This window comes from Pavona decussata, unplaced genomic scaffold, assembly GCF_977016875.1.
Source record: "Pavona decussata unplaced genomic scaffold, jaPavDecu1.1 SCAFFOLD_102, whole genome shotgun sequence".
NCBI lineage: Eukaryota > Metazoa > Cnidaria > Anthozoa > Scleractinia > Agariciidae > Pavona > Pavona decussata.
This window is the reverse complement of record NW_028145517.1, coordinates 2,421,982-2,442,500: the sequence shown is the minus strand read 5'-3', so window position 1 is coordinate 2,442,500 and position 20,519 is coordinate 2,421,982. Positions and strand designations below refer to the sequence as shown.

Here is a 20,519-nt window from a genome sequence, read left to right as displayed (position 1 = left end):
CGCCTATACATAAAATCGTACGCAACTCTTACAGAAAGGGGTTAATCACAGTTATCTTTTAGCGATTTGTTCAAGACAAAAATAGCAGCCCATTTTTATCCTGGCCACCTTGAGGCAAAGAAACTAAACAAAACTGGACCACTATATGCAGGTTTTAACCTGGGGCCAGATTCACAAAGCACTACAAATTCAAGATGTATTCTAAGTATTGTTTATGAACCATCGTCTCTTGTTATTCCAGCAATAGGCGTTTGTTAAAATTAAGATACATTTAAACGTAGGAGATCTTCGTGAATCTGACCTGCTTTTTTTTTTTACTTATCCATACGTGGCTTTCAGCCGTAATCGTTTTGCTTGGAATGAATTCTATGTGTCTTAAAATTACAATAAAAAGAAACAAACTACAAAATAATTCCCTGTATCGTAATCAAACCTGTTCATTTATCCACAAATCAATCAATCGATCGATCGATCAATCAATCAATCAATCAATCAATCAATCAATCAATCAATCAATCAATCAATCAATCAATCAATCAATCAGCCTCTTAACTGTTGTGCGGATTGACGAGTTTGTTTGTTGGACAGTCAGCTCATTCGTTCGTTGTTCATTTCAATATATCATTTAACAGCAAATAATACCATACAAACTATTTCATGCTAAAGTATTCAGGAAATAAACTATTAAACAAAATCCATGATCAACGTACCAAGATCTCTCTTGTGGTGAACCATTGCACTTTCTAGGCTAGCTCTTACCAGCGCACGAGAGGCATCTGTTTTAAGAGGACGCCGAATGTAATTGAGGCCAACTTCAAGAAAACTGGGTTTCCTTCCATAAGAGTTTATCTGGTGCAGTTTGTTACCTATCCTTATTACGTTTACCTTTCATGCGCACATAATGATATTATATTCCATCATCGCAGCTATACCAAGCAGCGAGACTTCAGTGAACAAGACGTCAGCAGCCGCCAAGACAATAACTACTTCCTCCAGCGTTTCTGCATCTAAAACCCCTCCAACCCCAACCGAAGAATCTGAAACAGGTACACTGTTCTCGCCTATACATAAAATTGTAACTCTTAAAGAAAGGGGCTAATCACAATTATTTACCTTTAAGCGATTTGTTTAAAGCATAAATAGCAACCCATTTTTATCCTGGCCACCTTGAGACAAAGAATCTAGGATACTGACTTTAAACTAAACTGGACCACTATACAGTGGAACCGGCTGGTTTAACGCTCTTCGGTATAGCGATATTCCCGGTATATATAACGATCAACATTCCTTTGTCCAACAAAAGTTATAGTAGAATGTGTAACAATATTCCCGGTTTAACGATGGGAATGTAGTTGATCGAGCGCAAAATATTTCCGGTTATAACGATAAAATGAATATCACAGACCACAGGAAATATTAATATAGTATAACAAAAATAACTTTTATTAAGTTTTAAAACGTTGAAGTTCATGCCACAAGAATTTTCTGTATTTTTTGGTAACGAACACCTTATGAGCCGTACAAACTCTTTTTGACGTGTTTTAAGGAGGTTGAAGAATACTCTGGATGTTGTAATTCATTGGATGATCAATAACAAATTTATTAGATAACGTGCAGTAAAAAGGCAATTATCAGCTTTATCCCAGTATATAACGATATTTTTAGAAATATTCACACACTATCGTTATACCGGGAATTCGGCTATAACGATATCCCGGTTAAACGATATAATTTGAACGTTCCCTTGGCATCGTTAAATCGGGGTTCCACTGTATCCAGGTTTTCACCTAAGGCCAAATCTACAAAGCCCTCCAAAGTTGAGACATGTCCTAGGTGTTGTTCTGAACAATAGGCTGTTTTTATTTTAACAACAGCCTGTTGTTCAGAGCAACATTTAGAATACACCTTAACCTAGGCGATCCCTGGCTTTTCTTTAAACCCATACGTGGCTTTCAGCCTTAATCGTTTTGCTTTTAAACGTTTTGCTTACAAGAGTGATGGAAGACTTGGAATGAAATAAGTGTTTCAAAATCATAATAAAAACGCAAAAAAATAAAATAAAATATAATAATAATAATAATAATAATAATAATAATAATAATAATAATAATAATAATAATAATAATACAGTCAACTCTCTCGTAAGCGACCACCCTTCGTGCACGACAAAGTGGTCGCTTACGGGAAAGATCAACGAAATAAGCCTAACGCTGGACTAGCAGCTGAAGTTAGGCAAATAGAAACTAATTTATTTGATTTTTTCACATCTATTCATTCTTCTGGCGAAACTTTGTGTAACATTTTGGAACAGATCACTGTAACAATTCCCATTTACCTACAGATCTAATTATAGTAATCTTCTCTGTCTGTAAACTGTCAGTTGTCCGGGGTAGCGTCATTAAAAATTGAGCTTTTGTTACTTCTGAGTAATTATTTACTCAGATCATACGCGAATATGTTAGGTGGTCGCTTACTGGAAAGAGAAAACAAAAGAATATGTCAAATTTCTGGCATAAAAAGTGGTCGCAGTCCCTTAGAAATTTGAGTGGTGGTCGCTTACGAGAGAGTTCTTGAAACAGTATTTAACTGAGAAACAAAACGGTTGTTTACGAAGTGGTTTACGGGAGGTGATCGCTTACGAGAAGTGGTCGCTTTGAGAGAGTTGACTGTAATTGCAAACAAATACTTCTTGCAGAATTCAAACATGACTTTAAGGTAAAAGTTCTTCAAAACTGGGAAGATGATTTGAAAGACAAGGACAGCGATGCCTTTAAAGAATTGTCTTCTCGCCTGGAAACTGAGGTAGGACCAGTTGAAAGTTAAAGATAATTTTAGCTAAAAAAATGACACCCAGCTTTTGTAGGGTTTTGGCTGAGAGGTTGTGTTTTGGTAGTATCTTTCGATTTCAGTTGCCGTTCGTTTATACTTAGGACACTTTTCAGTTGCAAAAGTGGGCTAGCGATATAAAGAGTTGTTAGAAATATGGAATGATAAAAAACGTGAGCTTCACAAAATGCGCAATAATTGTCTGCTCGGTCTGGGTAAATGAACAAACATATCGTTGAACTAAATAGTTGTCAAACGTCGTTACATACCTCGCCAACATCATCTCAATACTGTGACCTTGAAGGTAAAAGTTGATCAGAGTATGAGAACAGATAAAGGATCTTAGCGATTTTCAAAATGGCGGAACGGAAAGACCATGATACTTCATTAATTTTGTCACGTAACATACAGTCAACTCCCTTTATTGCGGACACCCTCGGGACCAAAAGTTAGTGTCCTTAATATCGAGTGTCCGTAATAGCGGGAATTTATTTCAGTCAAACGTCTGTAATTTATTTTTTGCCGGGGATTTAGCTGCTGTCCGTATTATCGGGGTGTCCGTAATGGCGAGAATTGACTGTACTTGATTTTCGTCTTCGGGACATTTTTTACATGATCAAATATGGAGTTTTAAAGAATAATTCAGACTGATATTTCAAATGAAATAAAATAAAATAAAATAAAATCGTTTATTCAAAATCAACACTTGGCAGTAGTATGTGACTTATCTCGTACCCAGATCTCAGTCGGTTCGGGAATGTCGATTTGGGTACGAGATTAGTATAAGACTGAATAACGTGTGCTAAAATTATAAAAAAAATGGTACTATGAAATTATGCGTTGTGGTATATTCATTTTTGGTGGCGAGGTTCAATCGGTGCATTATATAAATGTACATATTGGATGATTATTATGGTTTCTTTATTACTTTTACCTTGAAGATTTGGACAGAGCTTTCTGGAAAAGAAGATTTGATTGGGGTCAAAGTGACATCTTTCAGGTAAGTGTGCATTGTCTCGGAACTAAAAAATTGGCATCTGAAAGATTTTGAGAAAAATATTTGTACTCAATCACCTGTGTGTTGGTTTGTATGTGCTATTTTATTTGTTTTAACTTTGTTCAGACAATTTTACCCCAAAGTCGAACTGATTGTCCATGAGTTAACAGCCAACGAGCCGCAGTGAGTTGAACAGTGCTGAAAGAATTTGCGGACGACTTGTCGAATTGTTCAGATCGTTTTGGAAAACACTTCATGATTGCAGCCGGAAAAAAATGATCGGGAATTGGTGGTTAGAAATTACAGTAATGAAGAATTTCAAAAAAACTCCCAAGGAAATTTCACTTTCCAAGGACCACTGCGCATGATTTTGTTTGTCAGCAGTTATTAAAAACTGAATCATTGGATGATGCAATTCCAGGAGTTTTGATTGGCTAAGCGGCCATGAGATTTCAGTCATTATACCATGAACGAGAGACAGTGGCCATTAAATCGTATTCTGGTTGTTCTTGCAAAATCAAATCAGCAATATCTGGCATATTTCTTGATTGCTTAATTATTATTATACTCGTGCTTGAACGTTGGATGCAATCACATCACATCCAACGTGCGCTCGTGGAACAATTGTTAAATTAGTGAGCAGAAATTAAACTTATTCTTAATATATATATACTCTTCAGTAACGTATAAACTTCAGGGCCGGGTTGTTCGAAAGCCAATTAAGGCTAATCTACGATTAAAAGTTAATCGAGGTTTTCATCTCGCTCTTTAAAAGTGGTTTTAAAGCCTAATTCCAAGCTTAAAGGTAAAAAAAGTCTAAGTTAAAACTGAGGGTCAACAATGTTTTGGAAGCATCTTTACCGATTAGTAACTAAACTTGAATCAAAGTTCACATAAATACAGGATTAGCTTAATCGGCATTCGAACAACTGGGCCCAGAGTAATAAGAGGATGAGTTGCCTGTAACTCAAGGGTAAAGGCAGTCATTGTATTTGTGTGTTACGGGACGTTTGTCAGGAAAAATAGATCTCACTCTAATCGTCAAGTAAATAACTTAGGTGTTGAACATCTACTGTTCTTTGGAATAAGGAATGAGACCCGTGCCTTTCGAAAGCTCTATTGGCACTGACCCCTTATAGCCTGCAGCTGCATTGTTTTTTAGGACTGGTAACCTGGTAACATTGTCCTGTTTTTCGTTCTTTCGTCCTCTCGACCAACCATGTAAAACGTTGCAAACGGTGCAGGTCGCCTGGGTTTTATACGACAAATGTTCTTCAGGAAAAGTTCTTGAGTTCTGTCTGTAACAGAATGAGTCAAGATCTGGAATAAACGCTATGTTCCTTGAAGAAGATCTGCTCCACTTTTTGTAATGAAAAGATCTCGGAAGGCAACAGGGCACTTCTCGCTCAGCCACGGAGCCAAATTCTCTAAAAAACCCCTGTTACATGTGCCCCTGAAACTGTGCGACGCCAATGACACAGGAACTAGCCTTCCTGTGGTCTGACGTCTTGAGGCGACCGACCTAGGCCAGACGTTTCAATTAGTGGGCGGTCGCTTATGGGAGGTTCTCTGTACAGTCAACTCCCTTTATTGCGGACACCCTCAGGACCAAAAGTTAGTGTCCTTAATATCGAGTGTCCGTAATAGCGGGAATTTATTCCCGTCAAACGTCTGTAATTTATTTTTTGCCGGGGATTTAGCTGCTGTCCGTGTTATTGGAGTGTCCGTAATAGCGAGGTGTCTGCAAGGCGAGAGTTGACTGTATTTCTTTTTATCTTACACTAACAAACATAGTAAGCTACCAACTACTTTATCCCATTTGTAACGTCTAGCAAAGGAAGTATTGTGGCAGAGTTTCAACTGCTGTACAGAAATAGCGTTGCGGCTGAAAAAGCTTTGGCTGATCTCAAGGAGAAAGTTGGTGACGGTAATCTCGGTAGCCTTCGAGTTGATCCTGCTTCACTGGAACAGATATCCCCTGCCACTCAAGGTATTTTCCTACCGTAAATAAGTATTAACAAGTAGTTAGCTGAGTACACGACAACATCGTTAAATAGGCCGTTTTCATGATGGCGTCATTTTACTACAACTACCAGAATTCATTTCGTTTTCCTTTTCAAATTCAAATTTTGTAATCTCAGTGGAGAGCAAAGAACAATAGCTCTAATTAGCATGAGAAAACAAAAAAACTGAAGGATTCTGGTAGTTGTAGTCAAATGACGCCATAGTGAAAATGTCCTATTGTTTTCCCCGTTATTCAGCCTCGTCACCAGACGTCGTTGGCGCACGGAAGAGTGTGACGTCACCCAGCGAGTTCAGTCTCGGCCTAGGGTCGAGGTTGAGTGTTGTTACTTTTCTTCCTAGGCAATACAAGAAAAACGCAATCTATGCTAGGCCGTGTCCTGGTCATAATTGAAGCTGCAAACTTGCAACTAACCGGAGTAGAGTACAAAAATAATTATAACCCCCCCCTCCCCCCAAAAAAAAAAAAACAGAAAAAGTTCTGAAAGAAATTAAAAGCTACACTGACAGAAGACTGCCAACATGGTCGATTTGGATGGCATAAACACACCACCTAAAAGCGTACTTTGTTGTATACGAGATCCTATATCAGGAACTTTTTAACCCTAAAGCTGATGGAACTAAAAGAGGAGCATTTGATTTCAGGGTTTGCATTTTAGTAACCCTGTTGACACACGAAGCGTACGTAGATACCTTTTATAATGAAGTGGTTGGGGCTCAATCTTTTTTTTTTCAATTTTTTTAATCGCAATGACCAAACCAAGCACGAAATACGTTTTGTGGATGTGTGATAATTTTTTCATCCAAGTCTCGTGAAAAAACCCTTGCTCTGTGACAATCAATATAATTATTAGAGGAAGATCTTCTCAAACTCACGCAGAAGAAACAAACGAAATCACCCTTGCTCTGTGACAATCAATATTCTTATTAGAGATAAATCTTCTCAAATTCACGCACAGGAAACAAAAATCAATACCGCGTTAAGGAGGTTAGGAAATGCAGTTGACTCTGGCTTTGAATTACTCGAAGAATTTTAAATGGTTTGAGAAGCTATATCAAACACTCGAGAGAGTTTCCAAATCAAAAAAAAAAAAAAAAAGAAAAACCGCCTCGAAGTTGGTCAAGAAAACCTCGGCTATGTTTACACCTGTTTTTTTCAACCGGCCACCACTCAGATAAAACACTATTCTTCGTGTAATGTATCACATACATAAGTGCCCTCTCTCTGCCTCTGCTAGCTCACCTAGCCCCTATTTGCATCCTCACGTAAGTTTCAGCTGGTAACAAAGAGTAACTGATAAGCTTATCGTTGGTCAAACTTAATTTGATTTAACTGGAAATTTATCTCCACAGAGGCAACCAAAGAGTCGAAACTTGAAGAACCGAAAATGAACTATGCCATCATCATTGGTGCTTCCTCTGGTGGGATATTTGTCATGGCTCTTGTCAGCATTTGCCTGATTCGCTGGTATAAAAAGAAACAAACGAAACGCCCAAGAAGAGTTGGCTCGTTTCCTATGCCAGGTGACGAATCGTTTGGTAAAGGTGAAAAATATGAACTAACTGACAAATCAGAAGGGAAAATCGTTCTCTATGAAGACGTAGACTTCTGGGCTAAACCGGCGGAAGGGAGATCGAATGAGGCATTTAGCTGAAATTTCCTAATACGCCCATTTTTAGTATCAAAACGCGGATGTGTGTTTTATGGCAAATGCCTTTTTGTACTGTATTTTAACAGAAAAAAGTTCAACAGTCCTTGTAAAGATTTTACGACGAATCTCCATTTTAGATGAACGCTTTTTCTAGGTGTACAGGCCACAGCATCGGTTTTATAACATTCTTGATCCCATTATTTAAAGCTACTACTCATTACGGCAGACACTGATTAAATTGGGGAGTTTTTAAAAGAAGTTACTATGGTGACGGCAACGAGAAGGTCACAAAAGAAAAGGATCTAATGAGAAAACAAAGGTCCTGTACGTGCGTTATAAATTCTTGTTCATTTTTTTCGCCGTACTCGGTAAAACAACAAAGCCTGGCAAATGACCAAATTCAAGGTTTTGAGGAGAGCGAGCACGCGAAGGTGAATTTTTCATTCTCTGTCTTAACTTTAACGCCGTTCCTACTAATTCTGTACCACCATAGTTTGGCCACATTGTAGAAATTGAACGAATTGGAATAATCACGAAGTAGTGTAATTAACGCGGTTATAGTTTCATGTGACGTTTTCGATGTCCGTTGCCGTTGTGGTTTCTTAGACTCCCTTATATTTACGCACAGTGTCTCCTTCTGTTACGGCGAATACGTTCTGCTCATCTCGAAATGTTCCGATAACCATTGGTTTGGAATGGTGCCTACTAAAACAAAGATATTTTTGCTCAGTTTATAACTATGCGGAAAAAGCAGATTTTAGTTAGGGTTGTTGGAATCCAAAACGAAAATTAGGGGTACCACGCAGTTTTTAGAGATTTTTTTTAAGTTTCAAATTGGAGAAAGTTGCCATATATTGTTATGTGTTTTACAGATTTTTCCAATTATTGTTTCTTAATTATTTCTGAAAAATACGTTGTTATCCACTTTTTTCTATTTGGATTCCAATAGTACCTGCTAAGATCTACGTTTTCCTCATAGTCATAAAACACGCAAAAATAGCTTTGAACCTAGTTGGGACCGTCCTTAAAGTGATTGCATTAAGGAAACGCAATGTTAGACTTTTGCATTTTTTATAGAACCTATTCCACTTGATTTTGACGCGATTATGAATATCTAGTTGAGTTTTTTACGCTCGGGATTTGGTTCTTTGTGACTTCGCTCCATAATTAAAGCATGTTTAAACGGGCACATTATTGACAAAAAAGTGGGTTTTGTATTTTTATAGATTTGAAATATTTTCATAGTAAATGTATAGTTTTTCTTAATTATAACAAGAGACAAAAAGCCTTTCGAGAAATGTAAAAGCGAAAGTGCAATTCCCGTTGTAAGTTTGACCCAGGTAGTTTAAGATATTAAGACCTTATAGGGCACAAATAGACCTTAGTAAGTTAGTAATTAAGTAAGTAAGTAAGTAAGTAAGTAAGTATAAGATATTGCTGTTGGTGTTAATTCATTTTTACCGCTTTGCGCTGACACTTTTGAAAACAAATGATTGTTGCATATTATGCTCAGAAACACTGTTTTGCTTTTTATACGGATTCTTTTACTATCATATACTAACCTCAATTTGAAAGTCCGCGTTTTAGAATTGATTAAATAAAAAGATGTATTCACCAGACGAAGACTTTTGTTTGAGCCTGGACAGAAACTGGTCAAAAGCATTAATAAGTGTACAGAGTCAACATAGAGCATGGGAAATGAAAATTAAATAATGCTAATCTTATTCGACGTAGAAAGAAAGCACGCCTAATACAGCCAGATTGGAGTAGAGATTGTATGGGACAACGTTGATTGAATGAATGTATGTTGGGAGACGTATCTGGCATCCCCCGCAGATTTTGCAGGGGCGGATGACATCATCACCAACTTATGGCAAAAGGGAGAAAGCCTGGTGACATCGAACGCACTCCCTAATCTTTGATTATCACTAGTTAGATAAATTAGTAAAGACGAATCTTAGTAAATTTTAGCTTGATGAGTTATTAACGGAACAGCTCTACTAACTTTCAAAACTTATAAATTACTGATGGCCAATACTGGGCCGATCATTTAACAACGGATAGCAGGGCTCGATAAATTGTTACCAAACAATTGCGTGACCTTTGTCATTTGTAAGGTTTAAGTAAAGGTTTGGCCTGATGAATAAGTTTGAGAAGCGTCTTGCTCACATTCCCTCCAGGAGGCAGCAATATTTGATCAGAGTTGTTGACGCTCAACTGGACTGTGAAACAGGCTGCGTTTTTAAGGGGGCCAAGTTCTATCGCAGTCTATTATACAAATGCGCGCGCTTTCCATACGAAATGACAGGAGCTAGGGTGGGGAGGCCTGGTATCGCAACTAGTACCATTCGTTATTTTGTGAAATACGCCAGTCTGAACGTACACTGACAAACTTCTGTGTGGTGCAGTATAAAGAGCCAACGAACACGGTAAAGCATTCTACTTTGAACAATATTTCATACGTCATTACCTTTGAGCGGAATACCGGGAACGTTAATTACGTTTGTTTTTATAATTTCAACGAATGGAGTATCTTCTTAACATTTTCTTCGTTTCAACCAATAGGCGAAGTGGAGCAATCTGACTTTTCTGTGGAGCGATTTGACTGTGTTGTAGAGCGATCTGACGTACAGCGAAGTGATTGTTAGCCGTGGCTTTGTTAATGACAAAGAATTTGATAATTTAATTTGGTTTAGCCTTTAATTTCTTGAGAAGAAAATGGCTACAGGTTCAGATTGTAAAACACCCTTGTTGCAGTTAACCCACGTGATAATTTGAAGAAACCAAACTAGACAAACAAATAAACACCCATTCAGTTCACACAGGAGATCATGGGCTCCTGGTTCATAACTATCAAATCCTAACGACGGCTCGACAATGGAATGCTTTACTTGAATCTGTGTTTTTGAAGGCTTCAAATAACGTTTATTGTAAAGAACTTAAATTTCAAATATGTAGACATCTGCTGACCGCCCGGCCGATAATCCTCATCACTCACTGATGGGAAATAAATAAATAATTAAATAAATAAATAAATAAATAAATAAATAAATAAATAAATAAATAAATAAATAAATAAATAAATAAACAAACAAACAAACAAACAAATAAATAAATAAATAAATAAATGAATAAATGAATGAATGAATGAATGAATGAATGAATGAATGAATGAATGAATGAATGAATGAATGAATGAATGATCCACAACTGATCGGCCATTGACAACCGAAAAAGAGCAAGGCTGAATTATCAAATTCTTTGTTATTAACAAAGCCACGGCTAACAATCACTTCGCTGTACGTCAGAAATCAGCCTTGCTCTTTTTTTAGATTATTTGCTTTACAATTTTTTTGCTGATTAGATCCTTCACTACAGGATCCGGTACTTTTATTTTGTCACGGTGGTCCTTGCAAACACAGTTTATCACTGGATTTTACTGAACATTGACAACCGGCCTAGGCTATAATGGCTACCGTTTGCCTGCCAAGTTGAAAGGGCAACGCTCCTTCTTCGTCGTAGCATGGATAAAGGTAGGCGAGGCGCAGAAAAACTACGAGAAAAAAAAAAGGTGTTCTGCGCGCGAGAACCTTATGTTGCCTGCCTGGACGTGCGAGACTGGTGATTACTAGCGTTCGCCTGATGCATTATGGGATGCCAACCTCGCTTCGTCCTCTTTCTCGTTTTCCACCATCTTTGTTCACGTGGTTGGAAGGTAAGGACAGAAATGTGTAAAGTTTGGGTGTTTGGATCCTTCTGTTTCTTATCATAATAAACTGGAAATATTCTTAAATTGCAGAAGACCATAAAAATGGTGAATACAACCGGAATCCGGCGCGGAACGCGCTACATGTTCTCTCGGGATTTTAGGAAACGTGGTAAGGTTTTCTGTGCTGTTTTTTCTTATTCGTTTTCAATTATTTTCTAATCTTTGAAACGATAAATAATGTCACACGTAGTCCTTCTTGATAGAAGGATACGATATTGTTTGGATCACAAGACTACCTTGTAGTAAGACTTCATATCAACGCAGATTTGTTTACTACACCTTAATTATTAAAGCTTGTATATTTTGCTGTTTAATTAATCTATCTCAATTCTTGGTATGAAAATCAGGCTACTGATAAATTCGATGTCCTATTTTTTGGTAATGGGGATGTTAAATGGCAGCATGGTTCATGTAACGGGCTAAGAATGTTATTGGTTGCTATACATCTTAGGATCAGCAAGCTCCGATCAAGAATTCTGTGTTAATTTTGCTTCACGCGAACTCGCAGTTATAATGTATAAACTCAGGTTAGCTGAAAAATGGCGAGAAATAAATACGTAAACTTGATGCACAGGCCTTGTACTTGTACAATGCACATTTTGTTTACATGTATATCGCAAAACTGTAGCCTTAATTGTGCAAGTGGTATTTGCATTTTGCATGTCTTGTCTTTTAACTAGTTTATTAACTAGGTAATCGCTGCCTTTGATTGTATGGGCTTGTAGCTTTTAATAGTTTCTTGTGTTCTTAGTCGCGCTTATCTTAACAATATTGTGAAGCGCAACTGAGTATATTCATATAGAGGTTTGTGCTATACAAATGTAAAAATTATTAATTATTATTATAAATAGTACATTTATGAATTGAATGGTAGTTAGCAAGCTAAATGCTTTTGATTGCTGAAGTTTGTTTTAAAGCTTGGTTCATACTAGCAACATAACGACATAATAACTTTGACATAACAGCACAAAGAAAAGATCATTTTTACTTTTAATGTAATTACATGTATGTTATTATGTTCCTGTTGTGTGGCGTTTGTTCACATTGGTGACATCAAGTTAGCACAAAGTTTTTTAGAGCTTTTGTGACCTTGCTGTTACATCTTTTGTGTGAACCAGACATGACAGTCCATGCTTGCAATAAACGTAAGGTCACGTTTTTTCTCTTTTTAGGTGTCATCCATCTTTCAGCGTACCTGAAATCATACAAAGTTGGTGACATTGTGGATATTAAGGTAATTCTCCATCTAGTATTTTTCTTTCAAGGCAGTGGGCATAACGTATCACTAGAATCAGCATTTGTAAGAATTTATTTGTGGTTGCATCTAAGTGTGACCAAGCGCTCTGGGAAACCATGACTTAATTTGGAAATAAACAGGACATGTTTTGTAGATTTGAATTTTAATAAACATTAGACAAACTTTTGCACTCATGACAACCAAATAAAAGCAGTTGTGTTTTGGCAACACATTGGAAGCTTTTGACCTTTCTTCAAAACCATGCAAAATGCGTTGCCGCAACAAAATGTTTCGTCAAATGTTGTCAGGTCACTGTGTTGTGTTGAAGTCGTTGTTAAGAGTTGACTTGTGAAACATCACCTTGACTGTTATATTTAATTTTTTGGGGTAGGTTAATGGTGCCATCCACAAGGGAATGCCGCACAAGGTGTACCATGGCAAGACCGGCCGCATTTTTAATGTTACCAAGCGTGCTTGTGGAGTAATTGTCAACAAGCAAGTCAAGTAAGTCACCATTTTAAGATACATCTTTTACTGCATTGTAAGTGGTGAACCTGTCTTACCATGAAATTGTAAAGATTGGCATGGTCTCAAGTGCATTCAAAGACCATTTAGAATTCAGCATTTCAAATAGTATTGGTTTGTGTTTGAAAACAAAAATTACTTGAAACAGTAAACTTTACAGCGTTAATAACCCTTTAAGCCACAGTATCAACATGTCTTCGTCTTTGGCGATCATTTCCTTTTTTCTCATAAGTTGAATGCTTGATCAGGTTGTGATATTGTGAATAGAACTTGCATAATTATCACTATTTCAAAAGACCACTAACCTAAAAAGTTTATAAACATGTATTTGGCAAGGCTTATTGTTGGATTGTTGGAAAGTTTTTGGTGTCTCAACTCAGATTTGGGGGCTGTGCAAATTCTCTCGGAGACTTGTCTCATTTTTCTTATTTTTGCAGATTTACAGGTGGGGATAGGGGGGGGGGGGGGTCGTCTAAAGGAATGAGTATGACAATTTGGGGTTGGTTTAAAATGACTGGAATATAAACAAATGCAAAAGATAACCTTTCTCAAAGGTGGAATGAAAGCTATTTCATTCTGTTCATCCTAGACAAAATAGAACGACTAAGTATCATTCTTATGATTGTGGAATGAGAATAGGCTGTTTAAAAGAGCCTGAATTGAAGTCCTTTTTGAACGACACTAAAACATTGAACTAAAATTCAACATAAGACAGTGTTTACTCAACCCTTTAATTGCTGGGCATTACAAAGGCTTGGCAGCACTACAAGAGCATAAATTTTTCTTTGTACTTTGTGAAAACCTTGTCTGTGATAATGTTTTCTTTTTTACCAGGGGGAAAATCTTGGCCAAGAGAATAAATGTACGTGTTGAGCACATCAAGCACTCAAAATGCCGTGATGACTTTTTGAGGTAGGAATTGAAAAGAACCAAGTCTACATTTTCTTTAGGAACTGATGCTGCCACTCTGAATTACTGTATGTAATAAAAGAAATGCTGCTCTTAGCTCTTTCTGAAAGGAGTTTGACTTTTCGGCATCTCCTGTCAACTGTCTTTCTTATTTGACTGGACTGCATTACGAAGGAGCTGATGTTAAATATTGTTTTGTAGGCGTGTTAAGGAGAATGAACTCAAGAAGAAGGAAGCCAAGGAGAAGGGACTTACAGTTGACTGCAAAAGAAAGGTGTGAACAGTATCTTGATTGGGGTCCTCATTTCGGATTTCATTTAAGACACAAAAATTGCAACCAATCTGTTTAACATAAGAAATAGTACCACGAATGCATTTTGCTCAGTAGCTTTCACTGGAATGGATTATCCAAATGAAAGCTGCTGAAGAGTACTTTCCAAAGTTAGTTTGATTCGCATATGCAGTATTTGCAAAAATGGTCGTGGGCTATCTTGTTGCAGCAGCTGTTGGCATTGGGAAGGGGAGCGGGGGGTGGGTACTGTGGGTTGATAGGCCAGTGACGTAAGTGCACATGTGGTTAAATTCAATGTTTACAGTAATGTCTTTATTAACATACTCACCTTTTTTAACTCTTTCAGCCAACTCCACCAAGGACCTCCCACTTTGTCCGCACAAAGAGAAACACGCCGGAAACTTTGGAGCCCATCCCATACGAGTTTGTTGTATGAAACTTCTGAAATAAATTTCTGAAACAACCATGTGTTGCCTTTTGTCATTTCTTTGAGTGATGGGCATCTTATTTCTTGTTATATTTCTAGTTCCTTGTCAAGTGGGGAGAAAGATCTTCCTACTGTCCTGTACTCCCATATCCCACACATTGCAGATGTTTATTATAAAACATTGTTTTTTTTTGTCCTTTAGTTAGTTTGGCCTCTTATTTGGCCACCCCCTATTCTTCCTGACAGTTTACAGTGCCACCCTTGCATCACCCCCTTCCTCCCTTTCTAATCAGAATCATTTGGCACCGACACTAATATTGGCAATGTTAATTAACCCTTTAGAGTCATCCCTTTTATCAAATAAAAAATCCTGCTACATTGTCCCCATACTTTTCTAATAAGTGTACTGGGGAGAAGTTCTTAAAATACTGGTGTCAAGAAAATTCACCTTGGGTAATCACATCCTTAATTCTCATGTTCAGGGTTGAACAAACATCAATGTTACAAGGAGAAATTTGATGCTGATCACAGTTCTTTCTTGGCATACAGAAATTATCTGAAATGAAGTTTTGACCTTGAGACTGAAATTTGAAACACTAGCTCGTTACTTTTTTGTAAAAAGGTTATCTGGTATCTGGAAAAGAAACTGGATAGTTCAGGGTCTTGCATTCTTCTCCCAGCCCCATTTTCTCCCCTCTCTGCCCTCTGTAGGATCCCCAGGGATCCACTCATATTTTAAACCCAAAAAACCCCCCAGAAAATCCCTACTTTTTTTAGCATACCCAAAAATATCCCTGAGGGTTTTTGCATCAGCAAATTTTATTATTTATCTTCTGGAAAGCTAGAACATGCCAACTTCAACTTTGGTTTTGGTCAAAAACAAAACTATACAAAAGCAAATACAAAAAACACGCTGACTGTTATAGTGTCTCTTCATCCTATCTTCTGCGACAACTTTACAGGAAGGCCTTGAATTACGTGACCTATTGAATATTTCTCTCTGGATTAGATCCGCTTGGAGTGCCGGTAATTACTTTTCAAAATAAAGTAGATTACAATCTCGGAAATATCCCGTAATACCACACAAGCAGAAATTGCGCTTATGTTATTGTTGATTTGAGCTGATGAAAAATACAATACCAAAAAAAATCCCTGTGTTGTTTCTGCGACCCCAAAAAATCCCGGCGTCTTTCATAGACCCAAAAAAAATCCCTTTTGGCCAAAATGTCAGACCCCAAAAAATCCCCCCCCCCCCCCCCGTCATTAAAATATGTGAGTGGGGCCCCTGGGGTAGGATCATTCATAAGAATCTTGCAAGAGGCACCCAAATTACAGGAACAAGCTGGTGATAATAATTATGAATTGGTAAGAAATGTATCCAGGGTTACAGAGCTGATCAATCCAAGACTTGCTGAAATACTTTTAATTTCCATCAAAGCTGGACACCTGGTGCCGTTCTACTGTAAGACATCACACAAAGAGCTTCAACCAGGGGAGACTTAACAGAATACATTAAATTCCTTCACAGTTTTAGGAAATATGTAACTAAGATTCAACGTTTTCAAAATTAGAGGAGTTTAAGGTTCTGAGGCTCCTTCAAGAGATTTTAGAGGCATGGTTAAAATTTCCCGACAGGAATAATCTCGGACTAATTTAACAAAAAGACCCTTGACATTCAAACAGTTTTGTTTAGACAACCTGCTTGTTCTCATAATTGAACACCTTAAGATAGGATGACAAAATAATATGAGCTTGATGGAATGTGTCTATCCTTTGTTGTTGAAATGTAGAAAAGAGGCTCTACAGGCAAGATTGCTGCAAAACATGAGATAACAGAATGTCTTTACCCATCAAATAAAAATACATACACTGTATTTGATGTTACCATAAAGATATAAAATACATGCAAGCGAGATTACATCAGTTGAAAATATAAGAAATATGTAGTCAACTAATAAAAAAATCAAGCTAATAATATAAATTCATACTCCTAAGTTATATCTAAACTCAAGTCTATTAAAAAAGCTATCTTTGAATTTCTCCGTGTTAACACTACGCATGATACATGATCAGAGTCTCAGTCTCGCTGACGATTCTTTATACTTAGGCAAAAGGCTATGTAACGGACGGTTCCTATCTGACATTCTATAGAACAGACAGCGGTCGCATTTCTCTAAGAGATCTGAAACACTAGAATGGGCGGAGGTATAGTGTCACTTGAAAAATCTTGTCAAAAAATGTTGTAGAACTGTAAGATCTGAAGCACTAGCTGCATATACAATGAAAACCAAACATGATTTTCAAAAGCACAATGGAGTTATAGAGATGATCAATCTCTTTTTGTGCATACACCTCTTTACGCAGGCTGTAAATACTTTGGGAAATTGTGACGCCAACTGTCTGGAAATCCTGAAGTAATTCCCACTGTAAGACACTACCAGCTCATGTTATGGAGGCTTCACTGAAAAGAACCCAAAAACTGACCAATCAAATTTCTATCTTCATATGACAGCTTGATTAAAATGAGTAATATTCAAGCCACAAGAATAAAAGAAATGATCAGTAAAGACAAAATGTTGTGATTATCGAATGAACTCTCCCAAACTGTTCCATAAGAAATATAATTTATTAAGAGCAGTTTTGAGAATACACATGTTTACACTGGGGCTTAAAATTAAGGGGTTAACACTTGGAGTTATGAAAGGGAGGGAGTGGGTGGGGTGGCTCCCAGCTCTGACCAAACAAAAAAGCCAGGTGCAGATAGGAAATAACAGCTATTTTATTCATCAGAGCCTTTATTTAAATTCTCTTTTTTGTGCACTGATTCTAAAACTTGGTTGAAATGCTCCAGTGATGATCCACAAATCTCAGTAGCAAATTCTTTGTTCTTTGTCAGCATTACCTGACCAAGGTCCTTGCTATTTAGAACATCTGGTTTATTGGCTTTCAAAAACTCTACCCTCTCTTTGAGATGTGATAGTGGTTTCAAAAGAATTGCTGGGTGGTTTTTTATGGCATCCATTGTGACTCCGTCAACTGATAATAAGAAGTTAATTTTCTCAGTCAATTCTCTTTTCTCGATAGAAAAGAAGTTCTTTAAAGTTACGAGATCCCGCATGTGTTTGTCCTCAATGCCAATGTCTTGAAACCAATGAATTACATCCTCCATTGTCGTGTCACTCTTCTCAAACACAAAGCTTGAATGAGCTAGAATAAGATTGTATAGCGCTGTTGGACTTTGGACTATGCGGTAAATTAACTGCACTCGATTTTTCATTGCTTCTTCATCAAAACTAACAAAGATCTCAGATCTTGAAATAAGGAGCTGCTGGATCACTTCCATCTCCAGCAGAAGTGGCTTGCCACTGAAGAACTTTACAGTGTTATGTAAGGTGTCGACGTTGCTATGAAAGATTGTCGGATTCTTGGCTGCAATTATAAGTGGAGAAACTTGCAGTTCATGAAGAAAACTAACCACATGCTTAAATCTATCTTGAAAAGTAACTTGCTCCTGAGATTTTTCAAGAGGTTGAAGAAGGAGATTAAAAACTGCTTCTTCTACATTGACATCCACTTTAAAGCTGTTGTCAACTGAAGGTACATTTTTGTGATATTCTAGCAAAAGTGTTATCATTTCCAGGCTTTCATCTCTTAAAGGGAAGCTCAAAATTAGAGGATGAAGAGTAATTAGTTTCCCGATGATATCTTCTGTTACGCCAACAGTTGAAAGTTTATTGATGTTCTCTGTTACTTTTGTTAAGTCAAGGCCAAAAACATATGGGGTTCTACACATCAATCTAATGACATCACAGTTCAGATCTGTGAGAACTTTCAACATTTTTGCAAAGTTGGGAGAATCCCAGGAAAGGATAGCTGGGAATTCCATGGCTATGATCAGTGCATCTTTTCCCTTGATTCCTACTTGCTTCAAGAAGTTTAATCTTGCTTCAAGAAGCTGTGTTGTCAGGCCAAGGCACTGTGGTGATCTAGACTTTAAGCCACTGGAGACATTCAAGTTCTTGTTTCGTGGTTGTTTCGTCAGTCGTGACCAAGACTTTAAAATAGTGCCTTTTCTCTGCGCTACAGTTTCCTCAAGTTTCTTTACGTACTCGTACAAATTTGAATTTGCAGGAGGCGGAATCTTGTATTCATTTCTCGATGTCTTAGCATTTGAATGGGATTCGTCAGGAACGGAATCCAACCCCACAGCACCCTTGTCCTCAGCCTCTTCTCCTAGGGTAGCTATTGATTTAAAATTTGAAATCTTATAAAAACGATTTCTGCCCAAAGTTAAACAAGAAATAATTGAAGTCTGGAAATTTTTGCTGAAGGAACGCCACAACAGAGTCGCCATCTTGGAAACGTGTATGGTAACGAGAACATTTCGTGCAGTTTACATGACAAGAAAAGTTTAGTATTGCACCATTTTCAAGATGGCTGGCCTTTTGCGACAAATTTGGTGATTTTCTGGGGTGAATTCACGCTATTTTAACAATTGTTTTATTATAAATAAAAATATTTTTAAAAAGAATGCGTGTAAGGAGAAGTAATGCAATATTTGCCTTTAAATAACGAAGCATTTCCCATTTAATTTTTACCGGAAGTCTCTTCTCCACTTGCGCGCGCAATTTTAGAATCTCACGTGGCTACGGAAGCCATTTTGGTTTTCCGGCGAAATTGACAAGAAAATTTTAGTTTTTGTCAAGTAAAGATTAAAGTCATGTCTGCTCGAGGCAAGCAGACTCAGCAGACACAAGATAAACTGACTCGAATCGCTATCGTGAGCAATGACAGATGTAAACCAAAGAGATGTCGACAAGAATGCAAAAAGTCTTGCCCAGTTGTTCGTATGGGTACGTATATAGTAAATTTGACATGAATTGAAAAGTTTGCGTGAAATAGGTTTTTCTGTACGCGATCTTTTTAATTCTCTGTTGGAGAATTTAGCAGAGATATGCCTTTTATCGACAGGAAAACTGTGTATTGAAGTAACCCCAGAATCAAAGGTTGCATACATTTCAGAATCATTATGTATTGGTTGCGGTATCTGCGCGAAGGTAAGTTTTGATCATATAGAATCCATGTTCAGTTTGAGCTTATGTAAAAGAAAGTTTTCCTGAAATTAAGATTTAAGCTTAAGCTTTACGTCTGAGCTGATCAAGGAACAGTGGAAAAGCTCGCGTCTTTTTTTTTCACTCGTCTTTTGAACAAACTATAAATCTTAAGCTTAAATCCATATAGGTTTGAGTGGGAAGCTTATTACTGTACATAGAAAATTGAATGAATGATTTGAGATATCTTAGAGACCATGGTGACGTGTGGTATCCGTTATCCGTTGTACATAAAAGTGAATGTAAGAGCTTCAATCATTTTCAAGGGCAAATCCTGGGGCAATTAATCAAATGGTTGGAACTCAAACAGTAAGTTTAACTAGTTCAATGTTTGATTGGGTTCAGTACCTGGAGGAGTAGAGGGGGGGGAGGGGTGGGATTATTAGCTATGTGGGCAAGTGCTGCTATCTGGCAGTTTAGTTTGGGAGAAGGTACAGAAATCAGAAATCAGAAATCAAAATAATTAATTCAAAATAGCACCAAAATGCTATATGGCAGCCCAATGAAAACGTGATTAAAGCTTTCCCTTTGGTTACGCAAGAAAGCCACAAAACCATAGGATGCTTGCCAGATTAGGAAGCATTCCTCTTCAAATGTGATAGATGTTCCCTCCCCCTCCCAATCTTATCCTTAGTTTGGAATTAGTCCCTTATTGGATGATTTACAGTATCTGATACCTGCCAAAATTCTTGATCATTGGATCTCAAGTAGAATAGGTTTATCTGTAATTCAATAGGCCATTTTACAGTGGT

General features: G+C 37.4%; 4 protein-coding genes across 9 annotated transcripts in view; 3 read left to right on the top strand and 1 right to left on the bottom strand.

Moving 5' to 3' along the window:
* Window positions 1–9,116, top strand: part of LOC146471601 (von Willebrand factor D and EGF domain-containing protein-like) — a 49,410-nt gene extending 40,294 nt beyond the window's left edge. For 5 of the 6 annotated variants that reach the window (XM_085120088.1, XM_085120086.1, XM_085120087.1 and 2 more), the window contains 5 exons: window positions 927–1,046; window positions 2,696–2,802; window positions 3,768–3,826; window positions 5,656–5,813; window positions 7,199–9,116. In XM_085120088.1, the coding sequence (XP_084976214.1) occupies window positions 927–1,046; window positions 2,696–2,802; window positions 3,768–3,826; window positions 5,656–5,813; window positions 7,199–7,500 (746 nt within the window). In that variant the 3' untranslated portion in view covers window positions 7,501–9,116. The remainder of the gene's footprint in view (window positions 1–926; window positions 1,047–2,695; window positions 2,803–3,767; window positions 3,827–5,655; window positions 5,814–7,198) is intronic. The other variant, XM_085120089.1, reaches the window with a different exon arrangement.
* A 2,029-nt stretch (window positions 9,117–11,145) lies between these two features.
* Window positions 11,146–14,696, top strand: LOC146471600 (large ribosomal subunit protein eL21-like). Its single transcript, XM_085120166.1, has 7 exons — window positions 11,146–11,212; window positions 11,297–11,375; window positions 12,439–12,500; window positions 12,895–13,007; window positions 13,863–13,940; window positions 14,139–14,211; window positions 14,576–14,696. Exons 1-7 carry the CDS (start codon window positions 11,147–11,149, stop codon window positions 14,663–14,665), a joined length of 561 nt encoding a protein of 186 aa, XP_084976292.1. The 5' UTR covers window position 11,146; the 3' UTR covers window positions 14,666–14,696.
* Window positions 14,697–17,417: 2,721 nt separating this feature from the next.
* On the bottom strand, window positions 17,418–19,025 carry LOC146471599 (uncharacterized). Its single transcript, XM_085120131.1, has one exon. The coding sequence runs from the start codon at window positions 19,008–19,010 to the stop codon at window positions 17,436–17,438; it is 1,575 nt and encodes a 524-aa protein (XP_084976257.1). The 5' UTR covers window positions 19,011–19,025; the 3' UTR covers window positions 17,418–17,435.
* Window positions 19,026–19,291: 266 nt separating this feature from the next.
* LOC146471598 (ATP-binding cassette sub-family E member 1-like) overlaps window positions 19,292–20,519 on the top strand; it is a 28,923-nt gene continuing 27,695 nt past the window's right edge. Inside the window, exons 1-2 of the mRNA XM_085120118.1 lie at window positions 19,292–19,509; window positions 19,628–19,713. Coding sequence (XP_084976244.1) covers window positions 19,377–19,509; window positions 19,628–19,713 — 219 coding nt within the window. The 5' untranslated portion in view covers window positions 19,292–19,376. The remainder of the gene's footprint in view (window positions 19,510–19,627; window positions 19,714–20,519) is intronic.

What these genes read in the sequence shown, in the direction of transcription:
- LOC146471600 (XM_085120166.1), top strand. Translation starts at nt 11,147, where the DNA reads ATGGGATGCCAACCTCGCTTCGTCCTCTTTCTCGTTTTCCACCATCTT. An exon ending in TTTGTTCACGTGGTTGGAAG is followed by an intron (nt 11,213 to 11,296) that starts GTAAGGACAGAA and finishes CTTAAATTGCAG; the next exon opens with AAGACCATAAAAATGGTGAA. An exon ending in TGCCGTGATGACTTTTTGAG is followed by an intron (nt 13,941 to 14,138) that starts GTAGGAATTGAA and finishes ATTGTTTTGTAG; the next exon opens with GCGTGTTAAGGAGAATGAAC.
- LOC146471599 (XM_085120131.1), bottom strand. Translation starts at nt 19,010, where the DNA reads ATGGCGACTCTGTTGTGGCGTTCCTTCAGCAAAAATTTCCAGACTTCA.